The 23,077-nt window shown below is 50.0% G+C and overlaps 10 protein-coding genes across 10 annotated transcripts; 7 read left to right on the forward strand and 3 right to left on the reverse strand.

Moving 5' to 3' along the window:
* Nucleotides 1-85: 85 nt before the first annotated feature.
* Nucleotides 86-553, reverse strand: N7457_007766 (mitotic-spindle organizing protein 1; the record flags this gene model as incomplete). Its single annotated transcript, XM_057178809.1, has 3 exons — nucleotides 86-157; nucleotides 272-349; nucleotides 464-553. 3 exons carry the CDS (start codon nucleotides 551-553, stop codon nucleotides 86-88), a joined length of 240 nt encoding a protein of 79 aa, XP_057027195.1.
* A 1,670-nt stretch (nucleotides 554-2,223) lies between these two features.
* N7457_007767 (metallophosphatase domain-containing protein) lies at nucleotides 2,224-3,141 on the forward strand (the record flags this gene model as incomplete). The annotated part of the gene is made up of 1 exon (XM_057178810.1): nucleotides 2,224-3,141. The coding sequence occupies one exon, from the start codon at nucleotides 2,224-2,226 to the stop codon at nucleotides 3,139-3,141; it is 918 nt and encodes a 305-aa protein (XP_057027196.1).
* Nucleotides 3,142-4,782: 1,641 nt separating this feature from the next.
* Nucleotides 4,783-5,298, forward strand: N7457_007768 (GNAT family N-acetyltransferase; the record flags this gene model as incomplete). The annotated part of the gene is made up of 1 exon (XM_057178811.1): nucleotides 4,783-5,298. The coding sequence occupies one exon, from the start codon at nucleotides 4,783-4,785 to the stop codon at nucleotides 5,296-5,298; it is 516 nt and encodes a 171-aa protein (XP_057027197.1).
* Nucleotides 5,299-5,840: 542 nt separating this feature from the next.
* Nucleotides 5,841-8,660, forward strand: N7457_007769 (putative transmembrane glycoprotein; the record flags this gene model as incomplete). The annotated part of the gene is made up of 1 exon (XM_057178812.1): nucleotides 5,841-8,660. One exon carries the CDS (start codon nucleotides 5,841-5,843, stop codon nucleotides 8,658-8,660), a length of 2,820 nt encoding a protein of 939 aa, XP_057027198.1.
* Nucleotides 8,661-9,670: 1,010 nt separating this feature from the next.
* On the forward strand, nucleotides 9,671-11,637 carry N7457_007770 (PP2C family serine/threonine-protein phosphatase; the record flags this gene model as incomplete). The annotated part of the gene is made up of 7 exons (XM_057178813.1): nucleotides 9,671-9,706; nucleotides 10,055-10,376; nucleotides 10,433-10,506; nucleotides 10,567-10,651; nucleotides 10,708-10,914; nucleotides 10,970-11,230; nucleotides 11,294-11,637. The coding sequence occupies 7 exons, from the start codon at nucleotides 9,671-9,673 to the stop codon at nucleotides 11,635-11,637; spliced, it is 1,329 nt and encodes a 442-aa protein (XP_057027199.1).
* A 1,171-nt stretch (nucleotides 11,638-12,808) lies between these two features.
* On the forward strand, nucleotides 12,809-14,464 carry N7457_007771 (choline-phosphate cytidylyltransferase; the record flags this gene model as incomplete). Its single annotated transcript, XM_057178814.1, has 4 exons — nucleotides 12,809-13,317; nucleotides 13,426-13,776; nucleotides 13,838-14,249; nucleotides 14,327-14,464. 4 exons carry the CDS (start codon nucleotides 12,809-12,811, stop codon nucleotides 14,462-14,464), a joined length of 1,410 nt encoding a protein of 469 aa, XP_057027200.1.
* A 1,118-nt stretch (nucleotides 14,465-15,582) lies between these two features.
* On the forward strand, nucleotides 15,583-16,842 carry N7457_007772 (uncharacterized protein; the record flags this gene model as incomplete). The annotated part of the gene is made up of 1 exon (XM_057178815.1): nucleotides 15,583-16,842. The coding sequence occupies one exon, from the start codon at nucleotides 15,583-15,585 to the stop codon at nucleotides 16,840-16,842; it is 1,260 nt and encodes a 419-aa protein (XP_057027201.1).
* A 793-nt stretch (nucleotides 16,843-17,635) lies between these two features.
* Nucleotides 17,636-18,838, reverse strand: N7457_007773 (uncharacterized protein; the record flags this gene model as incomplete). Its single annotated transcript, XM_057178816.1, has 1 exon — nucleotides 17,636-18,838. The coding sequence occupies one exon, from the start codon at nucleotides 18,836-18,838 to the stop codon at nucleotides 17,636-17,638; it is 1,203 nt and encodes a 400-aa protein (XP_057027202.1).
* A 469-nt stretch (nucleotides 18,839-19,307) lies between these two features.
* On the reverse strand, nucleotides 19,308-20,881 carry N7457_007774 (DMT family transporter; the record flags this gene model as incomplete). Its single annotated transcript, XM_057178817.1, has 2 exons — nucleotides 19,308-20,327; nucleotides 20,435-20,881. 2 exons carry the CDS (start codon nucleotides 20,879-20,881, stop codon nucleotides 19,308-19,310), a joined length of 1,467 nt encoding a protein of 488 aa, XP_057027203.1.
* Nucleotides 20,882-22,017: 1,136 nt separating this feature from the next.
* N7457_007775 (pre-mRNA-splicing factor SYF2) lies at nucleotides 22,018-23,050 on the forward strand (the record flags this gene model as incomplete). Its single annotated transcript, XM_057178818.1, has 3 exons — nucleotides 22,018-22,224; nucleotides 22,306-22,944; nucleotides 23,003-23,050. The coding sequence occupies 3 exons, from the start codon at nucleotides 22,018-22,020 to the stop codon at nucleotides 23,048-23,050; spliced, it is 894 nt and encodes a 297-aa protein (XP_057027204.1).
* Between the last annotated feature and the right edge of the window lie 27 nt (nucleotides 23,051-23,077).

Genomic DNA, 23,077 nt, shown 5'->3' on the forward strand with positions numbered 1-23,077 from the left:
ACAAACCAACAAACTTCATGACCGATGTCCAATGCACCAGTGACAACCAGTAGTGGATTCCTCTCAAGCTAGACTCCTGGAGCGATTACTCCACTGTGGGAGCGTTGGCTAGGCGCTTTGAGGAACCAGTCTCCTTACGCAAATCCTTGATGACAGTCTATGAGAGCCAAGTCAGCAACCAGCTATACCTTGGTAACCGATGCCGAATGAGGCGCAAAGAGAGGTGGTCTTGAGAATCTTGATCCAACTTCCGTTGGGGGGAAACGCGTACCGCCAAAGCATCGGGGTTGACACCATTTTCGATAAGAGACACGCAAAGCGACAGCTCTGTGCGGTCTAGGTTGGTATTCTGTTTCGGAAGGTGAGTATTTGTTTTTTTTTTCTTTGCTTTTTGCAAAATGTAGACATGGACTACTCAAGTGCTGTCCAATCTAGTCCTGTCTCTGGAGATAGAGGCACGCACCAGCAAGTCGGAAATCTCCTGGAGAATATCGATGACTTCACGCGCGGCTTGGCGCTTGTCATCAACCTGTTCTTGAGATTTCGGTGGCATTGTGGATATGCGACAAAGGGGAGTTTGTAGTAGGGGGGTTGGATACCTGCACTGTTGTTGGAGTTAAGTTGAGATTGTGGGGGAACTTTTCGGTGGATCAACTGTAACGTCTGAAGATTGCCTCCTGCTTTGATCTCTTGACTTCTTACAAAACGCAGAGGATCAGATGGGATGTTAGCTGTATTACGCGTAAAAATATGATTGGAGCTCTATTATTCTTATTCCATTAAATACTCCAACTATTATTAGGTTCCCTATCTCTCCTAGCGCAGCATCGCCTACGGAGTAGATTGGGAAGAGATCCGTAAGGCTTGCGCAATGGCTTAATGATATCATTTCCAGAATACTACAAATTCGACTACCTGTACTAATCACTTTCCACAGAAATATCCTGGTTTAGAGTGGGTTCATATCAAATCCGACATGAGTGGACATGGTCCAGATGGAACGCCTTGAAGATCTTCAAAGAAGTGAAACACAATCGATACAACGTGAATCCTTCAGAATGACATATGTATTATCTCCTCTGGCCGAGGGAAATTATTCAACAGTCTCTACCAGAAATATTTGATCTTTTCCCAGAGCTAGGTACATTTGTATATTTCGCCCTCAGCCCTAACCATGCCGTAGCCCATCCCCACCCAACTAGGACAAGGTGCAATTCGTGCAGCAAGCCTACTCAAATGGAGAAAGTGAAACTGGCATATCTGTCTTTGGACCCCCACTCCCTGACATCAATCTCGAGGATGACAGAACTTCTCAGTATAATGCCATCGTCGGCCCCATATGGGCCTTTGCCGTGCTAGCTGTTGTGTCTCCAAAGATGAACTTCGACTATAAGGGCAGACTCGGCTCGTATCCATACTCTATGAAGTTCTTCATTCTTTTGTCTTTCAACATACCATGGACCTCTCATAATGAAATACCTTGAACACACTATAGGAAATCATGGAACAAGGCACCGATCTTCTCTCGTCTGACGAGGGGAAGACTCCAGAACTCGTGTAAGCCAAGGGGCCGTGAGGTCCGGATTTTCAGATTTGAGAACTCGGTGCATGAGACAGGGTTTGTTTGTAGATTCTCATAGAAGTCCTCTTATCCTCATTGCCTACACAAGCAGCCTGATAGACAAACTTAGTAGCAGCATATAAGGGACTGAGGCCATCAATGACAGTTGAAATTCTTTTGCTCCAATTTAATTGGAAACTGATGCATATTGTCGATAATGATCAAAGCTTGAGGAGCAGCAAACAGACTCTCTGTGGGCACGTCAAGAGTCACAAGCGTCCCCTCCAGGAAGGGTTGTTGCAAAATCATGGTGATAGTGAAAGCAGATGTAGGCGGATGAGAGAAAAGGGCGAAGGCAATTAACCAGATAGTTCGATGAGAGAATATAGAGTATCATATGTAAGATGGGTCAATATGTCGCTGTGCAGGAAGAGGAAGATCGAAAGTGGACATCCACGTGTGTATCACGAGGGTTCGACAACAACAGCTCTCATCCTTGCTCCAATGTCTCAACACTCTGAGCATTCCATGCCAATTGAGGTATTTTGAGACAAATAGACACATATAGTTGTACATATTGAGATTATATTAACAGTTTGAATACAGGCTCACGACCATCAGTTGAACATCACCAACTGCTGCTTCATACTCTAAGACCCATCATGTCTTTCAGATTAAGTGCAGTCGACAGCGACACATCCTACATCATCACGCCCCCGTCCCTATCAGCCTGGCAACGGTTTCGAGAGCAACCTTGTCTCTTCCTCGCTCGCAAGCTCTATTCGTGGCGCCCAATCAATGCACCCCCACCCCCTGCACACCCCGTCTCCATTGTTTGCATCGCGAACACCTATAGAGAGCGACCAGAGATACCGTATGGCGACATTCTGATTCACGCTGGCGATCTGACAACAGAAGGATCCCTCGCTGAGCTCGAAATTACGTTGAGCTGGCTGCACGCCCAGCCACATCCCCTCAAGATCGTGATTGCAGGTAGGTCTGACTGGTATCTTGATCACCTAAAGATAGGCGGTCGTCGCTGGAGACTTGGAGACCGCCCGATGGTACAATGGGGTGACATCATCTATCTGGAGCACCAGCAGATCACAGTGAATTGTGCAGATGGGCGACAAATCCATATCTTTGGAAGTCCATATTCACCCTTGACCACGCCATCCTTGGCTTTCCAATATCCTCGCACTGCAGACATCTGGGAATATGTTCCCGGTGATATTGATGTCTTCGTCACTCATACTCCATCATACACCCATCTCGACTCTCTCAGAGGCTGCCAACACCTCTTGGATCGAATTTGGAAATATCCTCCTCGACTGCATATTTTCGGGTGTTCTCTTGAGAATTATGGCACTGAATGGTTGCACTTTGATGCTCTTCAAAAGGCTATGGAACGCATTGAGGCTGTGGGTGGAGGTTGCTTCAATCTTTTGATGGTCGCCAAAGGTCTGTTGCAGGCCTTTTGGCACCCTGGAATTAAGGCTAAGACCCAGCTTGTGAATGCATGCAGCCATGGAGAACTGGGAAGTCTCGAACATCGCAAGCCGATCAAGATTTACGTTTGATCTGGGCTGGGAAAGACATGTCTCTGAATAACTATGAAATTTGGCTTCGAATTAGGATGTTTTCAAGTCACACCTGCGTAAAATGACATATAAACAGGGGCATAGCGGCATAGGAAAGTCTAATTCATTGGAATCGTACTTTCATGCGGGACTAGAACGCTGGATCTATCTTAGAGGGCACTTAATCATGATATAGTTTATGTATCCCTCTACAACGTATGCGTGGAAGGGACAAGTGTTCTGATTAACAACCCAACTCATCACACTGACCTATTCTACTTGGTTAAAAGCCCTATAGAATTGCCCCTGGAGATATGCATCATAAATCTCGCCGGTCTCAACACTAGATACAATTAGTCGTCTCCCTTGTCATCGTCTCTCTTCTAGTACCCCTCTTTGTACTTAATCACCTCAACAGTCTGCCGAACTAGGCAATGGTTTGCCGCATTCATTCTTGTGGGGTTTGCAGATGGCGCATACTTGTGGAGCATGGGATGCTCTGGAGCGGCCGCTGTCGGCCCATCGTATTTCAAGGTGTGAATCAGTTTGAATGCCGTGTGTTGGCGATAGAGGCAAAGCAAAGATATGAGATATGGCGGTGAGACGTTTTACCTGATCCACGAAGGAAATATCTAGAGCATATGTATATCTTTTGCAGCCTTGGCTTGTTGAGCCTGTACGTCGGTTGCTATAGCCTATTATGTAGGGACTAGCGCGAACCATGATGTGCCTCTGTAGAACGGGTACCTTGTAGATAGATAAAGTACACATGCACCAACCCTCGCGACTATACCACCTAGTCTAATGACAACGACTATATGGTGTGCGACTGTTTTCAGTAATATCCTATCTGCTTGGATGAGGGCTGTCAGGCACAACCACCTACTGTTTAGATCGAATGCGAAAGAGCTAGCAGGTTTGGACCAGCCTTGGTATCTGTAACCCCTCAAAGCCTGGTGCTTATAGATGCAGTTTGATAAAAGGCTAGACGCATGTTTTTGTTCACTTTGAGTACTCATTTTTGGCGACGTGCATGCTACCTACTATATGCTACTCGAGGCCAGCTTCGAGTTTTGCCTATACCTACTGTGACACCGTAGCTGTTGCTTTATCATATTACTATTGTTATCACGGCCTATATTAATTATACACGTCCATGGCACCAGTAGCTCGGTCGATCTAAAAGAGTTGATTTCTAGATGAGTTATGTCGAGGTACCCTTTGTATGTGCATGCAATACAAAAGTAACTTGATTACTAAGAAACCGTGTTCCAACCCGTCCACGGGTCGACCTCAGGTCCAGGTCTTCCGACTCGATTACTGATCTCATCGAGCCTCCTAAGAGCTTCAGCTTCCAATTTACTGCGAGATCTATTTCCGAGGCTGAGTCCTGACGATAGATAAACTCTCAAACCTCAGCATCAACTATGCAGGTATGTAGCCTTATAAATGAAATTGAGCAAGTTGCTATGCCGTGCTTAGAACTGTTATAGATGCGGGTCTTTTAGTTTTCTGCCCGAGTCAAAAAATCCCCCCACATAAGGCAATTCAAGTTCTCATTTACACGCCTACTTAGGCAATTTCACAGTGTTAAATATCGGGAACAGGCGTGTTGAAGCTAGCTGTCAGCCATAATTCGGAATGGCGGCTCAACGCGAAACAGGAAGAATGCCCGGCCTCGCCATCTCGGACATCCATTCCTTGAAGAGGAACGAGGCACTGGAGATTCTTACACAGATTTCACGCGTCGAGAAAAAGACTTTCCCCACCAATGAGGCATTTCCCTTCGGTGAAGATCTGTGGAGGAAAAAGCCCAACACGCGAGTTTTGTACGCGACTCGAGCCAAGGGATCACAATCTGAGCTGATTGCCTACGCGGTCTATGTCCGACAGAAGGGCGTTGCGCTTTTGCACAAAGTCTGTGTCACAGAGTCTAACCGCCGTCAAGGTGTCGGCCAGGAGGTGCTGTCCTACATTCAGCAGCGCCTACAAAAGGAGGGCTGCCAGTATATTCATCTCTGGGTGGACCAGGCCAGGGAGCCTGCACGCGCCCTGTATCGTCGCAGTGGATTCGAGGAGCGTGAGGTAATCCCTGATTACTACGCCCCTGGACGAACAGGCATCAAAATGGTACTCGATTTAGATCGTGCTTGTTGAGCCACTGCCGTCTATGCAGCACCCTACGGGCTTTTCTCCCCTGCCCACTCACCTCTCAAAAATGCACCTTGCCTTGTCGATCCCTTCTAAATAGGCCCGAAGGGCAATACGTGATTGTGGTTGGGCGGATCCGTGCTCCTTGGCTACCGCAGGAGCCACCCTATGGCCCCCTTGCATGGAGCGGGATCTTCGAAACGTGAGCCTGATAGTGATCGCGTCTGCGTCCATTCTCCGCTGTCATTCTGCTACATACTTCCGTGACGTCTAACATATCCAGGTATGGCTTTTTTTGAAAGGGCACGCTTTGAATGTCGCCCTGTCAGGGTGTCCCTTTGGCACGACAGGGACCACGATCCTTTTCTGGATAATATGAGCTATGCGTTGCTATCTTCTGTCTGAACCTACCTCTCTCCATCTTAACTACTCTCATCACCCTTCGCTGTGATAGTGGAAGCCTCATCGGCGATTTAGGTTCTTGGTGAGCTAGCTGTGTTTTTCCAACAACACGCAGTTCTATATCGCTCCCATTTCCTTAACCGACCATGGCGGCCTTTCCCACGATCTTTCTGGCCATTCTGTCAATAGCCAATGCAGCAGCCTTATCTGCCAATTATCCTATCAACGCGCAATTGCCACCTGTCGCTCGAGTTTCACAGCCTTTTCGATTTGTATTCGATCAAAGTACTTTCTCTAATAGCGATGAGGACACCAAATACTCGCTATCAAATGCACCATCATGGCTCGAGTTAGACAGCAGTAGCCGCACTCTCTCGGGAACACCATACTCAGATGACAGCGGAGCTATCAAATTCAAGCTTGTGGCATCGAACGGTTCAGAAAAAGACAGCATGGATGTCACTTTTATCGTGACAGCAGATCAGGGTCCAACTGTAAATAAGCCGCTTATGTCTCAACTGCAGTCATTGGGTCCGGTTTCATACCCTGCCACGCTATTCATCCTCCCGGGTCGGCCATTCTCAATTGAGTTCGACCAGAACACTTTTGACAACACACACCCTTCTACGATATATTACGGAACCTCACCGCACAACGCCCCGCTACCATCCTGGATTAGCTTCGATCCGGCAGCTCTCAAGTTTGCTGGCAATAGCCCTGCTTTCCCAGGCGCAGGACCGCAGACATTCACTTTCCAGCTTGTCGCGTCAGATGTTGCTGGGTACAGTGCGGCCAACATGACCTTTGAACTTTCGATTGCACCTCATATTCTGGCTTTCAACAAAACAGCCCAGGCCTTCAATCTCACCAGAGGAGAATATTTCTCCAGTCCGAAGTTCACAAGCCTCCTGACTATGGATGGCTCACCAGCTTCAAGCAAAGAGCTGGCCAAGGTTGAAGCTGAATTGCCAGGTTGGCTGAAGTTAAATAAGGACAATATCTCGCTGAGCGGTACGCCACCAAAAGATGCCGTGAATCAGAACATCACTATTGCCGTTACCGATTCTTTCCAGGATAAGGCACACTTGATGGTTCGATTGGAGTTTATGGAGTTGTTCCTTGACACCATCGATGGCTGTGAAGCAGCCATTGGCAAAGATTTCAAATTCGTATTCAACCAGTCTATTGTCACCGATGACTCTGTCCAACTCGATGTCGACTTGGGCGATGACCTGTCTTGGCTTACTTATTTCCCGGACAACAAAACACTCTATGGACATGTTCCAGACGACCTGGATCCCAAGAAATTTACCATTCCCCTCATTGCAAAACAAGGATCTACCGAAGACTCAAGAGACTTCATTATCGATGTTTTGAAAGCCTCGGATACGCATTCGAACCCCACAGATCCGTTTACGCATTCCAGCAGCCCCGATAACAAGAAGGCTGGCATCATTGCCATCTCGGTTGTAGTCCCAGTTGCTGTGATTCTGAGTCTATTGACACTCTTCTGTTGCTGGCGTCGCCGCAAAAGCGCATCCACCATCGAAGAGGGTTCCCCCAATACTAAGTTTGCTCCACCACGGCCTATCAGGCCAGATGTGCCCAACTGCCAGCCAGACATGGCGGAAAGGCCTTCTCGCGATGAAAGTTCGGAGGACTGGATGAGTCCTATCTCTCCTTCGTCGATTCCAAAGCTCGAACTGGGGCCGGCATGGAACGTGTCGTCATTTGATAAACAGGAGCATCCGGTTTCCTTCTCCATCCCTGAGCCCATTGTTCCTCCTCGCTCCCCTGCTCGCAACTCTCCCACCCGGGGTGGCTATGTGTTGCGAGACTCTGTCATCGAAGAAGAAAACCCGATTGAAAATGTTTCCCCCTCTAAGAAGCGAAACAATCGCCTTTCATACACGAACAGCCCCATGCGTCGCAGGACCACCAACCGTTCCCGACGCGAACCCCTGAAGACGATTCAGCCACGATCTATGAAGCGAGAGTCTCTTCAATCGTCGAAATCGAAGAGATACTCGAGGCGTTCGAGTGGTATCTCCTCCATTGCATCTGGACTGCCTGTGCGATTCAGTGGAGCCGGCCATGGTGCCGGTGGATTTGGGCCCCCAGGCCACGGTGTTGTGCAAACGTCATGGCAAAATGCGCGAGCATCATTGATGAGCGACGAGAGTAGCTTGACAAATGTGGCGCCAATGTTCCCGCGTCCGCCGGCAGCCGCACGCATGCGCTATAGCATGGCATCTAGCATCCCTGAAAACCATAGACGCATGACCCTTCGCACCGTCGACCCTGATGAATCATTCATATCCGAAGGTGACTCTCTTGAAGCGTTCGTCCACAGCCGGGCCAAGCACCGCAACTCCTCCAACCCTCTGTTCTCCGCGCAAATCAGTCGGCGCCCCTCAGCTGTGCGCGCTCTTGACCGCAAGCGCAGTATCCGCAGCCGTGCCGATACCGTTTCTGTCTCAACCTTCAGCGATGAATACCGCCAATGCATTCAAGAGCGACCCATGTCTACTGCAATCTCGGTCTCTGAATATGGCGATGACAACAGCAACCGCTTCTCCCACTATCAAAGCATTCACCCGGCCGGTCTGTTCCCTCTTGCCGAGGGCAGTGTCAATGGCCAGAGCCAGTTGAGTCTCGCCCAGGACTATCGAGGTGTCATTTCCCCGCTGCCGCGCTTCTGGAGCGAGAATAGCATGGGCAGTGCACAGCAGTTGGAGGGTGGCCAAGCTCAATCTCGGCCTCCCAAAGTGAACGACGAGAACGCTGTGCCGCATAGCTCATCTATGATGTCAGATCTGGATGAGCATCTGACGCGGAAGGTCAGCCCTAACAAAGGCACCATCCAACCGTGGCAGTTATCACCCGTGGAGCCCCCAGCGCCACTGAGGACTGCCAGTAATCGGGGTCTCCCTATAGCCAGCAGCGGCGAGCTGGCATTTGTCTAATTAAGTCTTTCACCTCCGCCAGATTTCCATCTCCATTTGTCTCCCACTTGCCTCTCTTTTTCTATTTATTTATTTGTCACATGATTTTCTTCTCTTTTTGGAGTTCTTGGGCATTGCGAAAATGATATCCATTGGCTTTTCTATGGTTGATCGATTGGGATTTTGGAGCCTGCATGTTTACTACATAGTTGATCTAGTTTTGAGCCTTGCATAGTAATATCACTGCATCATTGCATCTGGGCCTATTGTACAGAGTATGCATCTAGGTAGACGTGGTCAGACCAGTCATGGACACCCATGGAGGGGGAAAGTGGCCATAATTTTATGGTCAAATGAGAGTCACACCCCCTAATCAGAAGAGAGAGAGACCCCTGCTACAGAATGACTTCGTGACAAATAGAACAGTTCTGTGTAGGTTTCCCCAGTGTGAAAAAGGGCCTCGGTCAGACAATGGCGTGACTGTACGGTGACTAGGCAGCCTCAGGTGTGCTTGGTGTGCCCTCACCTCAATCTCAAGTGAATTCACCTCAATACGACTAAATACTCCATGATGAAGTACTCTCTGCTCAGCGATAGGTGTTTCATCTGATTAAACCTCAAATCTTGCAGCTCAACCCCCAGCTACCACCCTCCGAGTGGCTCGTCTGATAGCTGCACGTGACTCTATAGAGCACAGCGTAACAAAAGCGGTAAACGCAATACCAGGAAATCTCTGCTTCAAGATCTTCACTTTCAGAACTCGGACTGTTTCTCTCTGAGTGAGCTCTCTAGAAGTATTCTTTAAATCTCACCTTTCTCCATTCATCTTCTCTCCACTGCGATCCAGCAATCAGCAGCTTGAAGAGGCAAGAAGCTCATCGTCATCCGTTGTTCCCCACTTATCGCGGGACCCAAACGCGCTGAAAGCCCTGCGCCCTCATCTGACCCTTTCCCTCCAGCACCTATTTTCCACACTTCAATCCGGAAACCTCGATCCCACACCTCCCCCGAAACATTCAATCTTTGCCAACATGGGTCAAACCCTATCGGAGCCGGTGGTCGAAAAGGTGAGTGGCCCGATATTTCGCTTTTTCTGTATTTCACATCCCCCCACACTGGCCATTGTGACGCCAATATGGTTTCATGACTTCCACCCTTGCTCGGCTCTTGTTACATAGCTAGCCATGGGCCTATGGTTCAATACTCTCAGTCAGATTTACTAGCTGAACAAATGGCTCGGGCTGTGGCTCGGAGGAATCCTCCTCGGGTTGCCATGCGGGGTCTTGGGTAGTTCAGCTGGAGGGGCGGTAGTGGGGGGAGTCAAGCAACGCAGTCGCAAAACAGCCAGGCCGCCTTGCATATATTTGGGGGAAAATGTATCGAGGCGTAACTAACATATTCTTTTTCGCTTGCAGACATCGTCCGAGGGCGGGGATGACTGCTGCGTGTACGGTGTGTCGGCCATGCAGGGCTGGCGAATCAGCATGGAGGATGCACACGCTACAATCCTTGATCTCCAGGCAAAGTATACCGGCACTAGCGACGACAAACCGACAGATCCGGAACACCGCCTCGCCTTCTTTGGTGTCTACGACGGCCACGGTGGAGACAAGGTGGCATTGTTCACAGGCGAGAATCTCCACAAGATTGTCTCCCGACAGGATGCTTTCGCCAAGGGCGACATTGAACAGGCCATGAAGGATGGTTTCCTGGCAACCGATAGAGCTATTCTGGAAGGTTTGTTCATATCGTGATTTCAAGTTATCAGGTGCCGGATTGCTGACTCGGCGCAGACCCCCGCTATGAGGAGGAGGTGTCTGGCTGTACTGCTTCCACAAGCATTATTTCGAAGAAGAAGATCTGGGTGGTATGTTCTGACTCAAAATAGAATATCAGATTAAAAGGGGCTCGGACTGACTTGTGATAGGCGAACGCTGGTGATTCACGATCCGTGTTGGGAGTCAAGGGCCGCGCAAAGCCGCTTTCATTCGACCACAAGCCTCAGAACGAGGGTAAGTGCATAACTCGTTGCAAATTTTTGAACTAGCTCTAACGAAATGCATCACAGGCGAGAAGGCCCGTATCACCGCTGCCGGTGGCTTCGTCGACTTTGGTCGTGTCAATGGTAACCTCGCACTGTCCCGCGCTATTGGTGACTTCGAATTCAAGAAGAGCCCTGAGCTCTCTCCCGAACAGCAGATTGTCACTGCATACCCCGATGTCACTGTTCACGAGTTGACGAATGATGATGAGTTCCTCGTCATTGCCTGTGACGGTACGTTCTTCTATTACTACGTTCCCCACAAGTCTAACCGCTGATCTCTGTACAGGTATCTGGGATTGCCAGTCCTCTCAGGCCGTGGTTGAATTTGTCCGCAGAGGCATTGCAGCCAAGCAACCCCTTGCCCAGATTTGTGAAAACATGATGGACAACTGCCTGGCCTCTAACAGTGAAACCGGCGGCGTTGGATGTGACAACATGACCATGACCGTCATTGGACTCCTACAAGGCAAGACTAAGGAGGAGTGGTATAACCAGATTGCAGAGCGGGTTGCGAACGGGGATGGACCTTGTGCTCCGCCCGAGTACGGCAAGTCTCCCGAGGAACCCGAAGGCATCCCCACTTCTTCGTGCTGACGGCCAGTTCGTGCAGCCGAGTTCCGCGGCCCCGGAATCCGGAACCAGTTTGAGGATAACCCGGATGAATATGATTTGGAGATGGAGCGTTCCCGTGGCTTTAGTGTCCGCTCGGGCCGCATCATCCTGCTGGGCGATGGCAGTGAGGTCATCCCGGGCCAGGATGAAGAAGAGCTTTTTGACCAGACTGAGGAGGACCAGGACCTTGCCAACCAGGTGCAGCACGAATCAGGCGCCCGAAACGACCGCCAGGCCACCCCAGGTCCCCAGGGGAAACAGGAGAATGCCAGCGGGACTTCTGCTCAAATATCCGAATCCCCGGCCTCCACTGACGCCGAGAAAGAGAAGTCCGCGTCGTAGACTTTTAACTTGAACTTACAAACAGTCTATCGATTGGTCCTCCCTGTTTTGGTTCCAATGTGTTTTTGTTTTTTTTTTCTCCTGCTCGACTGTCAACGACCCTTGCCCCTGATTCTACGATCATTCCACGATCTATGCCCTGTTTTCCCTTTTTCTTTTTCTGCACTTAGTTATCTCTGGGCTCTGGTTCTGAGCCTCGTTACCACCTTTTTCTACTACTTCCTTTGACTTTGAACTGGATATCTCTCAGAGATGGGACGTGTGGCCAAGCGAGCCATACGGAATTGAATGAGATGAAAGGCGTGGGCTTTGAGATTCCATGAAAGGTCGAGGTTGAAAGAAAGCCCTTCGCCGGGAGCCAATGGGCCTCATGAACACGTTTCTTTCTTTATGCCATCACCACAACGAGATACCGCAGACAATGCCCGATATTGACGAGCCATTAACCTACACTTCCATATTCGCTTTTCTTTCCCTCCCCATTTCCCCTTCACTTTCCCTGTCCTAATCCCCTATTCCCCTACCTATGATCTCTGATCTGTGGTCTGGTTCTATACGAGAATGAGTACTTGCTAGGGGCGCAAGCTGGTAGAGCTGGGTATTGATTGAGACTGAGCCAGGACGGGCAATGGCAGTGCTCCACATACCCTATGGCGTATATCCGATGCATTGAGCGTTTTCCGTGTACTCCGGTAGATGTCTTTGTTCTCGTTTCTATTTTAAACCACGGAGTTCTGAGAAAGAAATCTTCATGTATTTTGTAGCAATGGACATGTTATCCCAAAGCATCCAGATACTACATGGGAACTAGCTGACGTCGTATAAGAGTGTCGTGCATCCATGGGATTGATCCAATGATCCCCTGTGCCGCCCTAATCCACACGTGGTCAGTGTAACCAAGACGTGCCAAGACGGAAATTGCAGACTAAACCCCCGATTTACAATTCTCAGTATTGTAATTTTGACACTCCCTACGATTCTGGACTGTGGACCATAGCCGCATCAGCGGAGTTGCGCCCCCACTCTTTTCCCCCATCCGAAAATTACCAGTCTCTCCTAAAACCGGGTTGCCGTCATTCAGGGTTCAACATTAATTCTCTCCCTAATACCTCCTCCATCCCCAATTCCCGTCCCCCCTCGGACGAATCCCCTCTTTGTTCTCCAGGGCATCATGTCGCCATCCACATCTCCCGCCGGCAAGCGCAAGCGCAGCGCCTCCCACCTACCCGCGCCCATTCCCAAGAACGTCACAGCCGACCTCCAGCCATCCTCGCGCGACGCGTCCGGCGAAGAAGGCGGCGACGACTCAACAGGACCCAATTCCAATGCTGAGACCGCCAATGCCACCCGTCACTCTGCGAAGCGAGTCCGAAAGTCTTCCGCCGCGGATGCCGCTGCAAGTCACAGTGAAGTGAACGGCTCCGAGCCCGCCATTAACAAAGAGGACCCCGGCGAGCCATCTGAGACAACTGTCGCCAGCAGCGATATTGAGAGTGGAACCCGGTCGCGCCCCGGATTGCACATCGATCTGCCCAACGACCAACCTGTGGTGGAGGAGCAAATGGCGCCGCCGGTCTTCGGCCGCTTGCAGGATCCTGTCGGTTATCACACTAACCCTCCGCCCACTGGCCGACCGGTGCGTGTGTATGCGGACGGTGTCTTTGATTTGTTCCATCTTGGGTAGGCGCTCCCCAATTAGTGGATTGAGTCCCGCTCACAATCCCGACTTTTGATGCTCGAGGTTACACAATGGAGTAATGGTTGCTGACAAGTTGCTATGATATACAGTCACATGAGACAGCTCGAGCAGGCTAAGAAGGCTTTCCCCGATACTTATCTGATTGTCGGTGTCACCGGCGACGAGGAGACACACTTGCGCAAGGGCCTGACGGTGCTGAGCGGTGCTGAGCGCGCTGAGACTATTCGTCACTGCAAGTGGGTCGATGAGGTTATTCCATGCTGCCCTTGGATTGTCACACCGGAGTTCCTGTCTGAGCACAAGATTGACTATGTTGCTCACGATGATCTGCCCTACGAGGCTGCTGAGGGCGATGACATCTACCAGCCGATCAAGAAGCAGGGCAAGTTCCTGGTAACTCAACGGACGGAGGGCGTTAGCACCACGGGAATCATCACACGGTATGTTCCACCTCACATAGCTCAGCGAATTTCAGACGGAAGCTAATATATTGGTTGTCAGGATCGTCCGCGACTACGATCAATACATCTCTCGCCAATTTAAGCGTGGCGCCTCCCGCCAAGAACTGAACGTGTCATGGCTGAAGAAGAACGAGCTCGAGATCAAGCGCCACGTCGTGGACCTGCGCGACAACATTCGCAACAACTGGACAATGACTGGTCAAGAACTTGGCCGTGAACTGCGCCAGATTTGGCAGAACAGTCGACCCAACAGCCCCGCTCCTACTGCGCGCAACAGCATGGATTGGGGCGTGCGTGGACCTCTCGCTAGCCCGCCTGGCGGCGGCAAGTCACACCTTTCGCGTGTTGGCGGAGAAGTGCCCACTCGTCCAGATAGCCCTATGGGCTCACGCCGGAACGAGGACTTCGCCACTGGGTATAGTCTTGGATTGATTGGGGGTGTGCGTGCTTGGGTAAGTCAAATTTGATATTAGTCTTCTATCAGACACGGCTCTCCTTTTTGTTATCCATGCTAATATTGTTCATACAGATGGCCCGCAGCCGTCAATCCCTCCAGGAACCGCCCAGTGGAATGCACAGTCCCACCGACGAAGACCCGGAATCTGAGCACACCCACGGCTACGAGGAAGAAGTGCGTGGCCGTGCTGGTCACGTCTCTGCACAGTAAATGACCTTGACCTCGGGCCGTTCCAACTTCGAGTCTGCTTTCATCCCTGCTGTGGCGCTTCAAACTCCACCCCCTGTATTACTTTGCATATGTATCCGTCTTTCTCATCTTGCATTCGGTTCGTGTCTTATATTTTTACAAATTGTGCCGTCAGTGGCGGTTTTTCCTATGTCGGGCGCTTGGTGTCTTCATGTGTTTGTGTGTGTCCATTGGCTATATGTCAGAACTTGCCTGGTCCGGCTTCGACTGCGCATGTTCGTGATTTGGGGTTCCAGTTCTTCTTTTGCTTTTTCCATATCATTTATTGCTCTGTCTGGTTCGGCGGTCTCAACGTTCCTTGTCTCTTCTAATACTCCTCCAATGAACTTGTTCCCCGTTTCATGTCTATGACTATGACTTTGGTTGGTGATGGGTGAATGGTATTGTTGATCCGATCTTTTCACCCTACGATGGTACTGATCATCGGTCTTTTATCTTTCCTCCTAAGGTGATTTCTTGACTCCCTATTCGTTTAATTTGTTAATAAAAGCTTGGGTTGGTGGACAGCAGATTGGGCGAGCCATACACACGCTCTCAGTCTGGTTGTTGTCTGTTTGGATTGATTTGTGGCGCATATATAGATTGAGGTTGTTTTTCTGTACTTAGTTTCAGCCTTGGATTCTATTGTGGACGTCAATTGAAACATTGTAGAACACTTGTTGATCAACCAATGAATCTATCATAGATGTAAATGAGACCATGGATCTGAAGTCAAGGAACAACTTATCATTCAAATAAACGACTGATCCTAAGATAATTAGAGAGATTGTACTCCGTACCCATTCATGGCCTATGTATTAGCTCAAATGGCGAAGGCCAATCCCGTCGAGATGTTTCCAAACATGTACCCTTTGTATGAGGGGCCTGTACAAAAGGTACATGGCTTTTTGACCAATGTGGGGTCTCAACCCACCTCAAGCTCTTAACCCTGGAAAGCTTCTGGCACCCAAGTCAACCACTTGAATCTTATGAGCAACTAGATCTAGTTGTATCATAGCTTTGAGATCAAAGCACCGTCCATAAAGGACCCGTCCCTGCTTGTGGTCTGCAGCCATTTATTTGAGTAGCATCCAGCTAGTATGCCTCCATCGGCCAGAACCCCCGACCGCGTGGCCAGCATCATGCTGTCGTGGCACTCACTTGAGCTTGTCTCATGCACGACCCTGCAGACTCTGTGGGCAGGTTACGGCCACATATGTGCCATCACTGTTCGAGCCACCACCGCCGAAGCAGCGGCCCATCTCAACAAATATTGCGAGGTGGAATCAACCGCCGCGAGAACCACTTATCCCCTCATCCTCAAGCTTATCTCTCCGCCAAGGAAAAGCGCTGCCAAGGAGGACGAGGGCCATTTGCGGAAAATGCTGAGCTACGAGGTCGAGCAGCAGTTTTATAGTCAAGTCGTCCCGCAGCTGGGCGACGACATTGGCATTGCCAAATGCATTGCCTCGACGCGGGACATGCATGGCCAAAAGGGAGAGGACGAACTCGCCGGACTTATGGCTACCATCATGGTTGATTTGCGTCAGCGGTTCCCAGTCGCTGGCGAGAAGAGAAGTGTCCTAGACCGCACGCAAGTGCATGGGGCACTGGACTGGCTGGCGAGTTTCCATGCCCGCTCATGGGCTCTGCTACCAGACAGCTTCGACGATTATATCTTGCCTCCTCTTGAAGAGTGCAAGCTAAGACAAACCTCGAAGAAGGATGTTGGTAGTGGACTATGGCTCAACGGAGGGTATACATATCTTGCGACACGACGCAAAGAATATGCTTCTCTCGCTCGAGATACCGATTCTGAGTGGTCAGAGGCTATGTGCAGCACTGTGGAGGGTTCGAAACTCTCTGTGGCTGAGATGGTTGCATTGTTCTTGACCCCATGCGGAAGATCGATTGAGTCGTACATTCATGGGGATGTCAAATCGGAGAATCTCTTTACAACCGTCAAGGGAGACGAAGTGGCCTTCTTTGATTTCCAGTATGTCGGTCTGGGTTTGGGAGTCTGTGACCTTGCCAAACTGTTTACGTGCTCGGTTCCTCTCTACATGCTAGTTGATGATGCTCACGAGATTTTACCCGAGCGGTTGACGATGTGTGATGGTGAGAGACAGCTTCTGGAGCGGTACCGGACAAAGCTTGTCGAGGGCAAAGACTCAGACTTTTACGAGTGGGGAACCTTTAGACGACACTGGGAGACGGCCTTGGTTGACTGGTGTAGATTCCAGGCCTCGTGGGGCTTTTGGGGGAATACGGAATGGCTAGAGGCCCGTGTAAGGTCAATCTTGAGTGATCAGGAGTGGAGGGACTGGCTCCATCGGAGCATCAGCAGTCGGGACCACTGACAGTGAATTGCTGGACGCAGAGCTTCATCCTAATGCTTTCGGTTCTTTGTATATATCAGATCTTCTAGAATAACGTCACATTGTATCGGTTATCATTTGTTATACACATAGAGTCATTTCCTTGAAGACTTGCATCGAAGCTATCTCTCGCTCCCCTGGTAGTAGGCATCATATTGCCGTTATATATATTAGATATACCTAGGTGTATAGGGTCAGTCTCCTGATCTTTATGAGCCCTTATCTTTCCTTTGGCGTATTAGGACTTTGCATGTAGTTTTATACAGCTCAGACATCTCTTTTAGGAACCTTTGCTACCCATGGTATCATTCCACTATCACTTCCAGCATCATGATCATAGAAGCAAGTTCAGTAGTATAGTATAATAACAGTCAATCATTATATACTATATGGCTTCTTGCAGAGAGAAAATGAAGTGTGGACTCTACAAGTAGGCTTGGGTAAACAACACACAAAGTCTTTGGTAAAGCTTCATGATAACGTCCAGCCCACAAAAGGTATTAGCACACAAAAGGTACTAACAAGCTAAAGGTACCTGCAAACTATCCCATATTATGCTCATATCATAAGTAGTACTGAAGTATTAGTACCTTTAGTCTTCCACACAGGAAATACAATAGAAGATATGGGAAACCGTAAATCTTTTCGGAAGTCGAGCCTTCTCAGTCCATCTAGGCTATATAAAGGCCCAGAATGTGAGAATAGCCTTTCTCAATTGAGAAGGTGAACGAAAAATAATAAAAGGGTATCTAAACAAGAAAGAGAAAAGAAACAATCAAGCAGCAGTAATGGCCAATCTTACACCTTTTCTTCTCCTCTCCCTCGGCCCATCCGCACACTCCATATTCCTCTTCATTCCAAATCCAAATCCACCACTCTCCCTAGGTCGACACAAGAGATCTCTTAATCCATCCCTCAAGAGCCCAACATCCCTAACCAATTCGCCTTCAACAACACCCCGCGACATAGGATCACACCTCGCCGTAACCGCCAGATCAAATGACTCCAGTCCCCGAACCTGCAACAACGGCTTCACCCATCCCTCCTCCATCACGAAAGGTATCCTCTGTCCGGAAACCACCGCCTCACCACCATTCCCGACCACACTCGTAAACCGTCCCAAATCCAAACTCAAGCCAAGAACCTTCAACCCCTCCAGACCAGCCACGGAATTCCAAAACTTCACCCACAGCTCATCACTATGCGTATGCGCATAGATCGAACCCTTATGATCGAGCCCAGCCATTGGCGTCCAGACAGGCATCCATTGGACAGTGAGTCTGGAAATAGCACTCCTAGCCGCAGGCGACAGTGACGATGCAAATGCGATGAAAGTGTATAAATCGTCGACATCGAAATGCGAGGCTTTGTACAGGATTGTTTCGGCTTCGCCGTAGATGGAGCGACAGACACGCAGCAGCGCGGTGTTGGAATTGCTCAAAGAGTTTGGGAGATGTTCGTGGGTGTGCGGGTACAGAAGTCTATCGCTGTGGCCTGGTACGCGGCCATCGTAGATGCGCCAGCGGGCTGGGGTTGTTGGGCAACAGTGGCGGTTTTGGGTTAGGGCGGGGTTAGGGGCGTCGCCTTGGGGGTGGATTTTGGTGCAACGGACGTGGCGTATTTTGCCTTTTAGTTGGACGAGGTGGAGGAATTGAGGGAATTGGGTGTTTGGGGTTTCGCAATTGGTGAGGACGTAGGACCAGATCATTTGGCGGAGTTCGGTGGGGAGGCGGAGGAGGGGAGATTGGGATTGGGCATCTTGGAATTGGAATTGGGATTGGGATTGGGATTGGGATTGAAGGTGGGAGGTGGGATAGGTCCACGGGTCTATGGGGGCTGAATTGAGGCTCTTTTCTGGGGCGCAGATTGCGCGCGACTGAATCAGATCTCGGACTGTGTCTCGCCAACGGTGGCCGGTGGGATAGTAGTGCCAGATGGAGTAGGGATCACGGAGGACCCAGGTGTCGAAGTGGCGCATTGTTCTTTGTTATAATTTCAGGGAGTTCCAATGGGAGAGGTATACAGGAGAAGTCAAAAACGGGGGAGTACGGGGTAATTATGGGGCCAGTGGGTTTTTATAAGACAGTTCTATTGAATAGCCCATCTCCGCTGCGACGAACAGAGATCCCAATGCGTTGACGGGAATTCCCGGGGAATGCGCATTGTAACCCGATGACGTCGAGGCAAAGGGCAATTGATTCAATTGAATTGGCTGGACATCCACTCAGAGACATTGCAAGTAGACTTCGAACGACATCAGTTTAGTTGATTCTAAAACATGCGTCGGAGCAGAGTGCTCCAGTGGCCAATCCAATCGAGTTAGTGAGTTTCGACACAAAGAGCACAAACAACGCATGTTTTTGATCGCTGCTATGCATCTGGAGTACAGTGGACTGATCCTATATACGATGTACAGGGTAAGAATCTACACAATGCAAGCCCCAAACTCAATGCCCACATTCTCGCCCTGCAGACGCCTCCGCTCTCTCCTCGTCAGTGGCGTCCTTGTACCCTTCGGAGTCCCGATACTCTTCTTGCACTGGAGTCTCCTCTCTCCGGGGAGCAGGACCTTCCTGCGCAGTAGCCACATAGACTGCACAGGCCAAAATAACCCCAGAGCCAACCCAACTGATAGGACTAAGTGTACTACCCCAGACAACCTTGTCGTAAAAGACCGCGAAAAGCATCTGCGTATACACCATCGACGTAGCACGCGACCCCTGCGACACTGGCTTGCCATTGGAAACCGACGCAGGTGGGACATACGACAAACCCGCCGTCAACAGGAACTGCAACAAGAACCCGCAAACCCCGAGGCCCGTCAGCAACGACCACTCGACCGCCGTGTTAGGCAAGCGGAACGGTACCGAAGGCACCACTGCCATAGCAACGAACGAGATCACAGTAGTGACAGACGAGAAATAGGTGACTGAGACAAGAGGATGCGCCCGACGGCCGATCATACGGATAGAGGTATAAGCGCCAGCGGCGCCGAGCACACCCACAAAGGCGACAATCGTCGCCATGACATGGTGGTAAGAGTCCGTGTCAGAGGGGGTTTCATCAGCCCCCGAGGCCGACAGGCCCAGCATCCAGGTGGCAGCGGCGGTTGGAGTTGCGATAGCGGTGTGCGGCTCACGCTTGCTGAAGGGGCGGGCGATGAGCACGACGCCGGCGAGGGAGACCAGTGCTGCTAGTTGCTGCTTCCGGGAGAAGGTCTCGCCGGGGATGAGCAGCGAACATGCGTAACAGGTCATGATCGGCGCAAGGAAGGTGATCACGGTTGCTTCGGAGAGCGGCAGGTACTGCACAGAGTAGTACAGTCCGTAGACGCCTGTAAAGCCACATACCGCGCGGAGCATGAGGAGGCCCCTAACAGGACGGGTTCCTAGTGGATGGGGTGTTGAGGCCCAGTACATATATAGATAACTTGCGACTGCCGTTATGGACATGCGAGCGAAGAGGATCTGGAGGCAATTGGTTAGTTCTGGACGAAATAGGATACAATGGTAAATTGGGATAGATATGATATAGACCACATCTTCCTTTCTTCACCTGGGTTTGCAATTCTTACCTGGAAAGGATGCATGGCACTATGGATCTCAAGGACTTGTGTCATGACATTCATCGAAGCGGCGAACATCTGCGCCAATAGAACCAGTCCCATTCCCTTATTGCGCAACCACCAAACCTGCCATGCATGGCGGGGTCGGGAAGCTGCAGCAATAGTGTCTTCGTAGTCCTCTATAGGACGAGGCTCAGACTCTGTCAATGGTTCTTGGGTTTCGACTTCACTACCGCTTTCACAATTGTATTCGTGTTGTTCATATTCATATGCATGCTCGCCTCGAGTCTGAATTTGCGGTTGAGTTTGGACGATCGGCAGGGGGGAATCTGGATGATCCTGGTCGCCAGACCGTGAGGCCGAATCACCGTGTGCTGTGAGCATATTGGGATCTGTGCTGGGGTCGTTATTGGAGAGTGATGGTCCCTGCGGGGATTTTGCGGGGGTTGAAGACATTTTGGAAGGGTTTTCTCTCTTTTCTCCAGAGTCCAGCTCTTTTTTTTTTTCTATCGGAAGAATCTTGAATATACAGGGTTGAAATCCTCGAGACGAGGATAAGTGCAAGTCCCGAAAAAAGCCAGTGGGAAGGCTTGGATCTTATAAGATCTCAAAACTGCACTGCCGATCTCGACTCCAGAGATTTCACCTGATGCGCCTGACAGTATAGTGGAGCCGGGGCTGACCGCTAAACGCGGTCTCTGTGTTTTGTGTTTTGGTTCTTTTGTCTCTTTGCTTTTTGTCTTGTACGGAGCACTTTCTATAGGATTATCTACTTTTGTTGCTTTTTCTAGGAGTTCACTCGCACTTGATTGGTATGAATATTCTGATGCCCGATGCCTCCTACAGTGTTCCGTGGGGGACACGGCATATACGAACTAGGTAGCTAAGAGCACTACATATGCAACTAACGGATATTTGTCCGCTCTTGTGATGCTTCGCCTCGGACCGATTCATCTGAATTCTAACACCTCGGTCAATCCTAGAGGTCAGCCTTGGCTTCGAATAACCTCGCTTGCTCATCGCTATTTCGAAACATCGAGGTAGTACCTACGCCGTACATGTAGTCTGCATATGTACCATCCAACTTTTACTTACAAAAGCGTATATGATGAGCTTTGGGCATGTCATTTATCTCTTGGGATCAGACCCCAGGAGGGTACGTGCTTGACTTCAACATCGGGGTCCTGCAATACCTCCCCGTTGCGTGGGGCATAGCTAAAGAGGTGAGTTTATAGACTCCATTAAGTTGAGCCAAATTCCATAGGAATACCCAAATGAAACCTTATCCGCACCTAGCGCAACAGCAGCAATAGAGTATGCCATATGGACAAGAGTACATAACTACCTACATGTAGGTAGTACCTAATGTCATGGGAGATGTAGTGTGGAGCTGATAAACGCGGCGATAAGGACGCAAGTCTGGGGTTTGGATGGCAGATCAACGTCGGTGAGGCAGGCGGTAAGAGGCCGCCATTCGCGCTTTTACTTCATCTTCAACTCGCATCCACTTATGCTCTCCCTTACTGCCAACAATACACATATCGCTACTTATTAATACCTGATCTTGATCCTTTGCTCAACCCAAGTGAATCATGGTTCAAACAAGAAACGCGGATAGGTCCGCGCAGAACGAGGCGAGCCAAGAAAAGACGATTGAGCAACCGACCCAGGATACTGGCGAATCGCCTGTCGCAACTTGCGGAACAGATGCCAGCAACCCACCAGATGAGAAAAAGGATGACAGCGCATCCAAAGCACGCGAGCGAATGGATAGATTCAAAGCCCTGAAGGCCCGAGCTGTAAGTGACCCTTAAGTGACTTGCATGAGGCAACAAGCCTTCCCAGTCCCCCCCGCATCACACAACTAACTCATTAGATAGAAAACTGCAACCGAACGCAACTTGAAAGAGACCGTAGCCGAGTCTCAGCGTCTAACCGCTGATCCGGCCCTGCTCAATACATTGTCCCGCAAGCATGCATTCGCCTCACACAACCTCCTCAAGGCAGACACAGAAGCTGCGGGAGAAGATTTCGAACGCAAGCGCGCATGGGACTGGACAGTCGAGGAATCCGAGAAATGGGATAGGCGCATGGAGAAGAAGCAGCGTCATCGAGATGATGTGGCTTTCAAGGATTACACTCAGGATGCCCGAAAGGTGTACAAGAGACAGTTGAGGGAATTGGCACCGGATTTGGAGGCCTACGAGAAGGAAAAGCTCGCTGCGATCGAGAAGGCAGCCGCAAATGGTGATCTCGAGATTGTGGAGACGGAAGACGGTGAAATGATTGCAGTCGACAAGAACGGTAGCTTCTACTCTACTGCGGACTCGACTGGTTTCACGGAAAGCAAACCAGATCGTGCTGCTGTGGACAGGCTGGTCAACGACATCCACAAGGCAGAGGAGGTGCGCCTGAAGAAACGCAAGGAGCGTCGTGGTGGTGATGATGATGGCGATGTGACATACATCAACGAGAAGAACAGGCAGTTCAACCAGAAACTGGCGCGCTTCTACAACAAGGTCAGTCTTTTCTTCCTAACTCAATTTCCTTGAGATCCTTTCGCTAACGGCTTTATAGTACACCACCGAAATTCGGGACAGCTTTGAACGTGGCACTATGATTTAATGTGAAAATGACACTGATTGCGATATT

Source organism: Penicillium paradoxum, assembly GCF_028828445.1.
Source record: "Penicillium paradoxum strain IBT 22861 chromosome Unknown utg000007l_segment0_segment0, whole genome shotgun sequence".
NCBI classification, from domain to species: domain Eukaryota; kingdom Fungi; phylum Ascomycota; class Eurotiomycetes; order Eurotiales; family Aspergillaceae; genus Penicillium; species Penicillium paradoxum.